This window comes from Rhineura floridana, chromosome 1 (genome assembly GCF_030035675.1).
Source record: "Rhineura floridana isolate rRhiFlo1 chromosome 1, rRhiFlo1.hap2, whole genome shotgun sequence".
Taxonomy (NCBI): Eukaryota; Metazoa; Chordata; class Lepidosauria; order Squamata; family Rhineuridae; genus Rhineura; species Rhineura floridana.
Genome location: NC_084480.1, coordinates 36,966,094 through 36,979,462, shown reverse-complemented (window position 1 = coordinate 36,979,462; position 13,369 = coordinate 36,966,094). Strand labels below are relative to the sequence as shown.

At 38.8% G+C, this 13,369-nt stretch overlaps 1 protein-coding gene across 2 annotated transcripts in view; it reads right to left on the bottom strand.

Annotated features, from left to right (window-relative positions):
* Positions 1-13,369, bottom strand: part of GPBP1 (GC-rich promoter binding protein 1) — a 35,002-nt gene that overhangs the window by 10,471 nt on the left and 11,162 nt on the right. For both annotated transcript variants that reach the window (XM_061618367.1, XM_061618376.1), the window contains exons 4-6: positions 13,130-13,250; positions 8,180-8,306; positions 484-704 (exon numbers count right to left, since the gene is read on the bottom strand). In XM_061618367.1, the coding sequence (XP_061474351.1) occupies positions 484-704; positions 8,180-8,306; positions 13,130-13,192 (411 nt within the window). In that variant the 5' untranslated portion in view covers positions 13,193-13,250. The remainder of the gene's footprint in view (positions 1-483; positions 705-8,179; positions 8,307-13,129; positions 13,251-13,369) is intronic.

Sequence of the window (13,369 nt, the reverse complement as noted above, 5' to 3'; positions counted from 1 at the left end):
CCCAATTTTGCAGCCCAGCTTAGAATCATAGAATAGTAGAGTTGGAAGGGGCCTATAAGGCCATCAAGTCCAACCCCCTGCTCCATGCAGGAATCTAAATCAAAGCATTCCTGACAGGTGGCTGTCTAGCTGCCTCTTGAATGCCTCCAGTGTCGGAGAGCCCACTACCTCGCTAGATAATTGAGTCCATTGTTGTATAGCTCTAACAGTTAGGAACACAAGCCAGGCTGTAAAGGAAAACCCTTTCTGAAAGTAGGGCTCAGCACCAACAGCAAGCCTCCACTTCTTGAAAGATCAGCTAATCCCAGTGGAGGCTTGCTTTTAGCACCAATCAGTGCTGACAGCAAGCCTCCCTTGCCAAGGAACAGTCGGGAGCACATTTCGACCAATGGCAAAGACCAATGGTGGTCTTTATTGAAGTTCAATGGGAGTGCATAACTGGTTCACTTCTGCAAGTGCATGAATTCATTATAGTTAACTTACAAAATCTTCAGCTTCAAATTGTTTGGGTTCTTCCTTGTCTTCCTTTTTCAGAATCTCACTTTCAGGTGCATTGTTTTCATGCAACCCTTGGCTTTTTCCAGATTGAAAGCTGCTGGTGCGAGCACGTGAACCTCCGCTATGGTATCCTCTGTGGTTTGCGTTTTCAGTACCATTCCTACCTTGCGAACGCCAGCCATTTCTCTCTTTTCTTCCCAAATGCCCTTGGATTTTAAAATGGCAAAGTTACAAGCAGTTACAAGCAGTTTTAGATACAATTTACTTTGCAGAAAAAAATTAAAATGCAGTGTGCTAAAAGCTTTAAGGGGCTAGTTCACACTTAAACCTAAGATTTAAGTTTAAGATTTTATCTATGTGGGTTGGACCATGAGATGGTAAACATCATTTAAAAGTGAACAAATCTTTGCCATCCCCACTAATCCCATTTTCTGGTTACGTAGAGAGATTTTAGGATTGCAATCAATTTTAAGCTGGGTAGGATTAACAAAGGTAGCACAAAATGCCAAAATCAAGTAGAGGAGCTAGGATGGAATTCATCTGTGAACAGCATAACTGAGAGTTCACGGAGAGCCACAGTCCACTCCCTACACCTGGTTTCAGTGGTCTGAATGCCTAAATGCCTGGATTCATTAGGCCAGGATCTGTAAAATTGGATATAAGAATTGGTAAGGAATAGAAAGCCACAAACATAGCAAGGAAGAGGAATGGATAGCAGGGTGCAGCAGAGTCAGCTGCTAGTTAGTAATATCCTGTTGTATCTCATCTCAGTAAACCATGAAATGTTAATGAGCAAAAAGGTACATTGTATGAAACCAGTCATTGCTACCATCCTTCCACTGGAAGTGGGAGACAGCACACAAACATCAGCCTCTATTGCCAGTTGGACTTCTAGATGCCTTTTAGGGCTCTGCAATAAAAAACTGGTTAAGTGGCCAGAGGCCATGCCATCAGCCTGCACTGTGGGTAAGAGCACTGACCCTTGATAATAAATCAGACAGGTACTGTCCCTGCTGAGTTTCAGGTGCCTGAATAAAACCTGTTTATTTTAGGAGGCCCTTGCACCATGAATGTTTCTGATACGTGTGTGTGTGGGTTTTAAAAATGACGTTCTTTGTTTTAAATTTCTGAGATTAATTTTTTGTGGTTTAATTTATGTTTTAAATTGTGCACATTCCATATTTTTATTGTTGTAAGCCACTTTTATTTATATTTATTTATTTATTTATTTATTTATTATTTTATTTATACCCCGCCCTTCCTTCCAGCAGGAGCCCAGGATGGCAAACAGAAACACTAAAAACACTTTAAAACATCATAAAAAGATTTTAAAATACATTAAAACAAAACGTTAAAAACATTAAAAAAAACTTTAAGAAACATTTTAAAAAAGGGTTAAAAATATTTAAAGACATATTAAAAGCAATTCTAACAGACGCAGACTGGGATAGGTCTCAACTTAAAAGGCTTGTTGGAAGAGACCTATATGGTGAAAAGCGGGGTATAAATTTTTAAAATACATAATTATTGCCTTTCCACTACTGACAATAACGCTGGGAGTTAAATTATTAAATAATTTCTATAGTGCTTTTATTTACAGACAGAAATAGCAAAGCAGTTCATAGTAACAAAACATAGCAAAGCCAATAATAAACATCACAGTAACCAGTATTAATACTATTTAGGGGCAGGGAGAGGCTGAGTGAACAAGTATGTCTTCAGCTGGTGGCAAAAACACCCCCGTGTGTTCACTGGTTCTCAACAGCGAGGACATTTAATAAAGTAGGTGCCACAACAGAGAAGGCCTCTTCCACACTCCCACCTCTGTAGGTCATGGTACCATTAATAGGGCCCCATCCACTGTGACATGTGTGGTCTACATAGGAGAAGGCAGCCTTTCAGATAACCTGGTCCCAAGCTGTTTAGAGCTTTATATACCAGACCTAACACTTAGTCTTGGCTCAACAGGAAATCAGCAGCTAGTGTGGTTCCTTCAGCCGCAAGTATTACATGCACATGATTGAAAGTCCTCCTGAGCAGCCTCATCACCGCATTTTGCACTGGCTGCAGCTTCTGAACATATCCTAAGGGCAGCCCCACATAAAGCGTGTTACACTAATCCAATCTTCAGGTTACCAGTGCATGGGTAGCAGTGGCTATGCTATCTCTGTCCAGGAACAGTTGTTGCTAACATTGCTAATAGGCACTCAGCCACAAACATCAATTGGGGCTCCCCTAAACTACATAGCTGCCTCTTCAGAGGCAAATTCCCTAATTCCCAGACCCAGGAATCATTTGCCTTTTATCAGGATTCAGTTTCAGTTTATTGGCCCTTAACAAGCCCACCACTGCAATCAGGCACTGTTACAGGCCATGCACATCTGCCCTGATTTACATGCAACAGAGAAAAAGAGATAGGGATCATCAACATACTGGTAACACCTTGCCCCAAATCTCCAAAGGACTGCTCCCAATCACTTCATACAGACGTTAAACAATATTGAGGATACCATGGTACTCTGTAGTACCCCACAGCATAAATGTCAAGGGGTACAATCACCCAATGCTATTCTACATAGCCAGCTCTACAGGTAGGAGCAGAACCAAGCAATACAATGTCCCCAATGCACAGAGCTAGTCCAGAAGAATACCATGGTCAATAGTGTCAAAAGCCACTGTGAGATCAAAGAATAACAAGGTTGCACTCCCCCTGTTCTCTTAACAAAGGTAATCTATCAGGGTGACCAAGGCAGATTCTGACCCCAAACCAGACCTGACCCCAAACTGGAATGTGCCTAATTAATCAGTATCTTTTAACAACATTTGCAGCTAGATCACCACCGTCCCCTCAAGCATTTCACCCAAGTTCCAATCGGGCAGTAGCTCTCATAAGTCTGTGGATTTGTTTGCTATAAAGAACATGTTCTGTTTCCTGAACCATTTTCTTGCAGTTATTGCCAAGGTTTGGCTGACTGATTAACTGAAGTGCGGTTGCCAGTGAGGGGAAATACCAAGGACCTAGTCTTTGCAGATGGTTTGGGAACAAAAAAAGGAATATATAGATGGACTAAGAGGGAGAACTTTTAACTTCACTGCAATTGTCTCAGAGAAAACATCTGCTTGATTGCTATTTAGTTTGCTTGTGAATTAACTATACATTTCTTCAAATAAATTGATGACACAACCGTAATGAACTGATCATTTGGTTATAACAAATTGGTTATTTTCATGACTGAAACAGCCAGCAATCAGTTCATTAATTTAAAATGAACTGATTAATGCCATAAAGATTATAGAATAGTCAAATAATGACTATTACATCACTGAATTACTTAATACAGGCATGGGGAACTCCCAGCTCATGTGTAAATTAGGCCTGGCAGGGGCCCTAATTTGGCCCATATGGCCATTTTCCCCAGCCACACCTACCTGCCCCACTCCTGAAGTTAGGTAAAGCTGCAGCTGTAAAGAAACACTTGAGAGCCTTAAAGTGTACTTCCAATTGCTCCTCTGCAATCAGTGGATGCATTTGGTGCCTTTTAAATCTGGCACCAAATGCAAGCCTTACTGGGATCACCTCCACTTGGGAGTTCCTGGAAACAGCACTTCTGTGCAAAGGAACATTTCTCCTCTGCAGACCGGCTTTAATTCAAGCCAGTCAGCAAAGAAAGACTTCACCTGAAATCATGGCAACGTTGGGCATCTGACAAGTGCATGGTCCAGATCCAGTTCCCCACTCTTGTCTTAATACTTTCAAAATATGGTTTATGAACTGATTTCCAGAATTTGTGAATGATTTATTTTATTATTTGATTGTTCACATAAATAATTTTTGAATAACTTAATGAACTGATTGTTGATTATTTATCCGATTAATGACTTCGAGGTGTCAGTGATTTGATTATCTGACATTATCTATGCATTACCATATATGGAGTGAGAAATGCCAGACATCCAAGCTGGATTCAGAAAGGGAAGAGGTACCAGAGATCATATTGCAAGCATACGTTGGAGAATAGAATGGACCAAGGAATTTCAGAAGAAAATCACCCTGTGCTTTATAGATTACAGCAAAGCCGGTAGATCATGAAAAACTATGTAATGCTTTAAAAGAAATGGGGGTGCCACAGCATCTGATTATCCTGATGCACAACCTATACTCTGGACAAGAGGTTACTGTAAGGACAGAATATGGAGAAACTGACTGGTTTCCCATTGGAAAGGGTGTGAGAAAGGGTGTGTATTTTATCACCCTATTTGTTTAATCTATACACAGAACATCTCATACGGAAAACCAGATTGGAACAAGATGGAGGTGTGAAAACTGGAGGGAGAAATATCAATAATTTAAGATATGCAGACGATACCATACTACTAGCAGAAACCAGTAATGATTTGAAACGAATGCTGATGAAAGTTAAAGAGGAAAGCACAAAAGCAGGACTACAGCTGAACGTCTAAAAGACTAAAGTAATGACAACAGAAGATTTATGTAACTTTACAGTTGACAATGAAGACATTGAACTTATCAAGGATTATCAATACCTTGGCACAGTCATTAACCAAAAGGGAGACAATAGTCAAGAAATCCGAAGAAGGCTAGGACTGGGGAGGGCAGCTGTGAGAGAACTAGAAAAGGTCCTCAAATGCAAAGATGTATCACTGAACACTAAAGTCAGGATCATTCAGATCACGGTATTTCCGATCTCTATGTATGGATGTGAAAAGTTGGACAGTGAAAAAAGCTGATAAAAGAAAAATCAACACACTTGAAATGTGGTGTTGGAGAAGAGCTTTGCGGATACCATGGACTGCAAAAAAGACAAATAATTGGGTGTTAGAACAAATTAAACCACAACTATCACTAGAAGCTAAAATGATGAAACTGAGGTTATCATACTTTGGACACATCATGAGAAGACATGATTCATTAGAAAAGATAATAATGCTTGGAAAAGCAGAAGGAAGTAGAAAAAAAGGAAGGCCAAACAAGAGATGGATTGATTCCATAAAGGAAGCCACAGACCTGAACTTACGAGATCTGAACAGGGTGGTCCATGACAGATGCTCTTGGAGGTCACTGATTCATAGGGTCGCCATTAGTCATAGTCGACTTGGCGGCACATAACAAATGTATGGATGTGAAAGTTGGGACAGTGAAAAAAGTGGATAAGAGAAAAATCAACTTATTCAAAATGTGGTGTTTGAGGAGAGCTTTGTGCATACCATGAACTGCAAAAAAGACAAATAATTGGGTATTAGAACAAATTAAACCAGAACGATCACTAAAATGATGAAACCAAGGTTATCATACTTTGGACACACAGATAAGACATGATTCACTGGAAACGACAATAATGCTGGGGGGGCGGGAAGGGAGTAGAAAAAGAAAAAGGCCAAACAAGAGATGGGTTGATTCCATAAAGGAAGCCACAGACCTGAACTTACAAGATCTAAACAGGGCGGTTCACAACAGATGCTATTGGAGGTCGCTGATTCATAGGGTCGCCATAAGTTGTGATCGACTTGAAGGCACATAACAACAACAACAACAACAATCTACTTGAGTGCTTCACCAAATTAATGAATTTGTTATTGGGGTATAATAAGATGTCAGTGGGACGATTAACTGGATAGGCGGTGGAGTCAAATCATCTGGCTATCCAAAGAGATGAAGCTATAGTTAATTGGGAAAAGCATTAAGAGCCTCCTGAGTTCTGAATACTTACTTGTTAATTAAGATACAATGTTGGCCTAATTGTTTGGCATTTTAGCTATTGCGTTATTTCCAGTATTTTTATCTGAAGAATGTTAAATTAAGGAAAAGCAAGAATATAGTATTTTCCCCCATAAACCCAAAATGATAAGAAAAAGGCATACAAAGAAAGTAATGAAGGATATAGATCCAGATATTGCAGTAACAATACCTCTCATGAAAACTTGCTTTCCGGGAGTTTCAGAAATTTGAGAATGAGACAGAAGTTTAAAACTAAGATGTTCATTATTATGACTGAGGCAAAAAACAGATGAGGGAATGGAGTCAATCTTCTAGATAATAGATTAGGTGATTGTGCATGCATTTATGATGAAGCACAGAAATGCATGGAGGAGATAGTCACATCTCAGGAAGTAGTGTAAGAAGTGCCAAATAATGTCACTAAGGAGTTAAAACTGTTGGATAAAGGACTAGACTCCTTACAGGACTCAAATGAGAATAAGATCAGAAAAATATTAGGCTTAAGATGTCTCAATGAGTATAAGAAGGTAAAGCCATGACAGGTTGTTTCACTGGATGCTGCTGGGTGAGTTGGAGCAGATGCAGGGGCAGAAATTCTAACTGATGCAGCATTTAGGATAAAAAACTCATATGTAAGGAAAACAAAGACTCTCAGAGGCAAATTGAGAGTAAAATGTTAAAACCATTTCGCAAACAGCCCAAAGTAGAAAGGGGACAGGAATTATTTTGCCTGAGTTCTCTCCCATATCCTTAAGACTAAAGAATTTAACTTCTTCACAAGGTATCTAAAAAAGTAAAGCAATGAAATCCAACTGTGGCAGCCCACTTGCACAATGGGACTTGTGGTGCCTCCCCCCCTCCAAAAAAAGTCTCCTCTGCAGGTCCCATAGCCTTCCAGATCAGACTGGAGAGTGCACAGGGGATGCAGGGAGAAGAGAGGGAAGAGAAGCATGAGTGGACATTAACTCTCACTATGCTGGCTCTCACCAATTGGCTATAAACGGAATTGGCAGTTCAGTTGACAGTTTATAAGAAAAATAGCTAATAAAAACTGTGCAAGAGGTTAAATTATTGTTCAGCAACTTGCAACTGGATGAGGTAGTAGTGGAGGAGCTGAATAGTTTTCACACTGATAGAAGAAATCACTCACATTCAATTGAATGGTGGGAACCCTCAGCTGGGACACAAAAAATCATTGCAATTAATTATAGATAATTTGATTTTTCTATTTATATTTAAAAAATTAATTATTATTATATATGATGGCATATGTCAGGCACAGGAAAGGTGGGTGTGGTTTATTCAAAACAGCATGGTGGCCTTCAATTGATCAAGAGAGATTCAGGCATTATTTGGTGGAACTGTAAAATAGGAAATGTTTGGATTTAAATAATAGGAACAACTGATGAAATTACAAATTAGAATCGTTATTTATTTAGGAAATCTAATAAGGATATTGTCTAAAAAAGATAGAAGCATGGTATGAAATATGTGGGGTGCAGGACAAATATTAATTGCAAGAGAAGAAACAGCAGACAGCATCTATAAAAAATAGGCCATATAGCTTAGGATTTAATGTATAGAATTTCTATATAATTTATGTTTGAAAGGCAAGGTAAGCATGCAAAAAGACAAGACACCTTGAAGCAAGTTTATTTTGTATTCACGTAGTAACAAGCAATATACAAACATTAGGAAGGCTGTTTGGTATGCAATTAAAAAGTACACTGAGTTGTATCTAGTATAGAGGAGAAAGAACAATCTATCACTCCTCATTCAAAGAACAGTTCTGTAGTTACACTGCAGAGACTGGAGTTTTCAGTTTATCCAATCATCACCCTTATGGATTACAGTTTACACACAGTGAAATGTTCAGAGGGTTTACGAACAAAGAGGGGATAAAATATAGGGTTGAACATTATCTGGATAATTAAACATACAAACCTCCATTTGAACGGCCACCACTACTAGGATCAAATCCATCAGAAGAGTCGTGTCGTCTACGGTTAAGTTCATAACGATTCTCTGACCATGAAAAGCTGTCGGAATGCTTCTCAAAATTCAGTGATGACTACAAGTAAATACAAACATTAAGCGAGGACTGCAATAGTAACACTAAATAAATCATCATCAACCAACAAATACTTAAAACACTAAAAACAATGTGTTGGCATGCAAGAGTGGAAGGCTGGGATGTTTTAGCACTTTCTAAAGCTTTTTTAACTTGAAATCAAACCATTAAAATTTTCTTCCCAAGTGTAAGATGGGAGTAAAGTCTTTAAAAACTTTCAGAGCAATTGAGCAGCTGCACCTGCAGCACCCTGCCATTCTATCTGGATTCTGTGACTACCAGATGTAACTGTCATGAAATACCTTGGTTTACAGGTGCACACCTGCAGGGATATTACTGGATGGCCATTGCTGGTATTTGTGTATTTTTATTTATTTATCACGGCTTTTTTGCAAAAATTCTCTAAGTACACAGATAAAGCAACTCCACAACAATCAGTCAATACACAGATTTTTGTATGTATATACATGTATTAAAACAAAAACAAAAAACCTGCTAACCACAGCAGCAAAACAGGAGAATAAAACTACTGCAATCAAATCAAAGCAGTTTTAAACCTACTATTAGAATGTCTGTAAGTTGAGCAGGAATCTGGTGTCCTAGGTGAGAAAATTTCAAAGCCTAGACACCACTACCAAAAAGGCCCTGCAGAATATCCCCACTAACCATATTTCTGACAGTGATGAGACAAAGAACAGGGCCTCCTATTTATTACCCCACCTGGCAGGCTGAGGGGTTGTTTTAAAATACCTGGGTCCCAAATTGTAAAGGGCTTTAGAGATAATGTCTAGCACAGGGCTAGGGAGTCGGAGTCGTGAGCAATTTTGGGTGGAGTCGGAGTCGGTAGAAATGTACTGACTCCGACTCCTTCATAAATGGCAAATGTATATTAACTAGTAATAACAAATTTACTGTAGTAACATGGTAGCACAAGGCATTTCATCACCACCACGTGAATCCAGAGCTTGAAAAAGTTACTTTTTTGAACTACAACTCCCACAAGCCCAATCCCTGGGGCTGATGGGAGTTGTAGTTTTAAAAAGTAACTTTTCCAAGCTCTGGATTCACGTGGTGGTGATGAAATGCCTTGTGCTACCATTTTACTACAGTAAATGTGTTATTACTAGTTAATATACATTTGCCATTTATGAAGGAGTCTGAGTCGGACAGTAGAAAAATAGAGGAGTCGGAGTCGAAGGTCTGGCGTACCGACTCCACAGCCCTGGTCTAGCACTTTAAATTTAATCCCAGAAGCTGTGAGTCAGTGCAAATTAAACAGCAGCGAAGTAATACTGCAGTGTTATTGTTCTTTGCTATGAGCATGAATACACAAACCCATATGGTCCCGCCGAGACACCCAATTGCTCAGAAGGTTGAGCTATTATTTGAGGTATGTCCTCTATAGTTGCTCAAGTCTCTGGAAGACCTGCTACCTTGTGTTACTATTTTGATACAAATTTCTAAAAATGTTGCATCTAAGCGCAATCATGCAGTCTGAAATTTCAGCGCATGGTGGAGCTAGTGTTCCATTAAGCTTAATGATACTGCAATCAAAATTAAGACGTTAAAAGTTTGGTTGATTTATGATATATCAAGTTACTATTGATCTCTATGTTATCATGAGATGGAAAACAAGCTGATACTCAAGAACAGAAGCAGAAAAGTATTACATCTTGTTAACAGGATTTAGATGGCATTTTTAACTTAAGGTTTACAGAGTAATGTCTTTGTTGTGTTTTTGCTGTTTTTTTTAAACACCACATTCTTCGATTTTAGAAGGTGCCAGTTTCAAGTCAGTTTCAAAAAAACTGTTGTACAGATGATAGGCATCACAACTTATTTCTAGTTTTTCTCCCATCCCCTATGAAGTTTTAAATGGATATTAAAATAACGCAAATAAAAAATGTATGAGTACTACAAAATATATATTTACACTGACCATAGTTACTTCATACTGAAATAATCCAGTTTGAAGTTGTTTTGCCAAAAGATAAAATACTAAGAACCTATGTCGAGGATAAAGTGATTAAAATGCCGCTCACAACAGACTTCACTTTTCTCTCCTTCCTTTTGCAACCCCACAGCACGCCCCTTAAATCTGCTCCGGAGGACCCTCCCAATCCTCCAAAGTTGATTTTGCGGGCACATAGGAGGGAAGAAAGGAAGGCAAAGTCTCACTGCACTAGCAGAACTCCACTTGCACAAAGTTTGATTCTGCCCAAAGTGATTTAACATTAAATTTAAAATCACTGAGACTAACTGAAGTTTCTCATTTAGCATTATTTCAAACAGAACATACATACATATTAGCTGGTTGTTATAACAATTAAAACAATGTTTACCGTTTTCTTTTTACCCTAGTTTATGCTTCAATTTTGTGCTGCTTAAGTTTTGTGACTGAATTTTTAGTGTTTTTTTATTATTTTTAATAGTAATCGTAGCTGCCTTAGACTTGGATTATTTTTTAGTATTTTAAACAAATAAAACCGTGGTTTACAACCAAAAACTGCCTTTGTACAATCTAGTAGCATAATCTAAAACCTCTGAACATTTCGTCTACTGCAGAATTATGTCTGCTAATAAACAGATTTCTGTTTAGTTTTCCTTTATGTGGAATGACACCCAGCAAGATTACTTACTTGAAGGCGAAGAGTAAAAACCTGTGCACATTACATTTTCAAGTAAGTCCCACAGAACTAAGTGTGATATGCTCATAATAAACATACATAGGCTCAGGCACTAACAAGAGTCCAGAAGTGAAGGGTAATAATCAATAGGCCAAACTATTATTTCTTTGCAAGCCGGTCAGTGTTCATGCTACTTGACTGGTGGAGTCTGAATAGTCAGTTTAAGAATCAAAATTATTTTCAGGCTCAAGTAAATAACAAAGTATAAAACAGGACAAGATCGTAGTGAGCCATAAGATAGCTTCTCCTGGATTTGCCTCCAAATATCCAACAAGTCCAATAAAAAGCCCACAACGAAACAACTTATGACTTACTTTGTAATTTACAATGCTTAACTTTATTAAGGCATATATCCCCCCCTGGTTATGACTAGTCAATGGTCAAATATTTTTAAAGCAAAACATTGTGGGTCAGCTCCAGAACAGATTAAGCGGAACTCTGTTCACACAACAGAACTTTCCTGGCTCCTCCCTTTCACTATAGGCCCCTACACCAGCAGGCCAATGGTCAGGAATGATGGAAATTGTAGTCTAGCAACGTCTGGGGACCCAACGGTTTGGAAAGGCTGCCCTATGCCCACTCAAAAGCTATGTCTGAAGATGGATGGACCCCTTGAACAGAGTGGGATGGGGCAAAGGAAGCTGTAACAAGGAAATTGGACAAACCTGGATCTGCCTTGCACAAGGAGAAGCACTTTTCCACTTGTGCAGAACTCTTGGATCCAGAGATCCAAGCCTATGAGAGATAAATAGGATTGACACCTATTACCAGAAGCCCAAAATTACATAGCTGCTACTGTGAAACAATGACACCTTTAAAAAGTAATTACTGGGCAGAATCCAGAATTGCATGAATAGACTTCCACTAACAGAATGGGACTTTGCTTTCCTCTCCTTCCCCCTGCAGTCCGCACATGGCCCCCAAGAGTTCTCCAATCCTCCAGAGGAGATTTTGAGGATGCATGGAGGACTGCAGGGAGGAACATGAAGCCTCATTGGGCGAACCAAAGTCCATTCCACTTGCACATGGACAGAGCTGGACACAAACCATTTTTAATCTGTTTTTCCTCCAGGGAACTAATGATGGCATACATATATAGGCTGAGAATGTGTAATTAACAGTTCACCTATTAATGAGCTTTATGGCTGATTTTACAGCATTTGACAATGATGTTTGCTTGTGTTCCTGTTTGGAGATGCCTTCAATTACAGCCTGTAGATAGTGGGAGACTACTACAGAGTTAATGCAAATGATATACCTGTTTTAAATAAATAAAAGGGGCAAGGTTCCCACATGCTTGCCTTGGTAACAACCACCACAGTGTAGTAAAAAGGTAAACCTCTACACAGTGGTATTCTTGGACTATCTGACAACATTTCACCTATTCACAAGATTAAAATGTGAAGCTTTAACATTAGTGTTTCCTTTAAACTAGGCTAAACTAGGGATGCTTGTAGGAATAGATTTTTTTAAAAAAATATGAATTAAACTAAAATATCCCAGTAAAAGGTGTATGGGCCTTTTCAAATAAAAAAATAAAGCTCTTAAACCTACTTGTGGTACAGCCAGGAATGGACCCTGGGCTAACGTCCAGGATCCCACAGCCCAGGAGACCCCCCAAATGTCCACCCAGACAGTGGCTAAAGATACAACCAGCAACAGTTGACTGGTCACAACCACATTTTTTCTTTCTTATTTTTAAAGACATTTTACAGTCAAAGGGAGGACAGCCGGGCACATACATGAATCCAATGCTCATTTCATTATTTTTACTTTAGTATTTGTATTACCCTTTTCCACAAAAAATGTATGATTATACTCAAGTTAAATCTGTGATTTACTATCAGGAGAGCAGAAGCGAACCTCATTTTATTCCTGTAGTCATGATGGCAGTATGATTTAAGCGAGATTAAAACTGAGACTTAAAGATTATTTTGGCAAACCTTTTGCCATGGTAAAGCATGGTAAAATAATTGGGCGGGACACAGAAGAAAACTGTAATTGTGTGTTTCACATTTGAATTAATACATATTGCCATCTAGTATACCAGTAAATGGTTTATACACTGCACTAATTTCAAAGGTGAAAGGTAAGTAGGTTCTGATACTAGTGATTTAACAGAGAGTAAGCACACACCTTTGATGATGACGGTGGAGTAGGAAAATTAAGCCAGGCTGGTGCAAAGTCATGCTGCGCCATTTAGGTCCAGTCTTTCCAAATCAGTGAAAACAAGGCTTCAACACCTCATGGCAAATACCTGTCAGGGAAGTGAACTGTAGGATAAGTATTTTGCTTTCTAATTTTATGTGTTACATTTACACTTTTATGTCTCCAAGGAAAGTTAACAAATGAAAAACAAGAACCACAATAAAATTC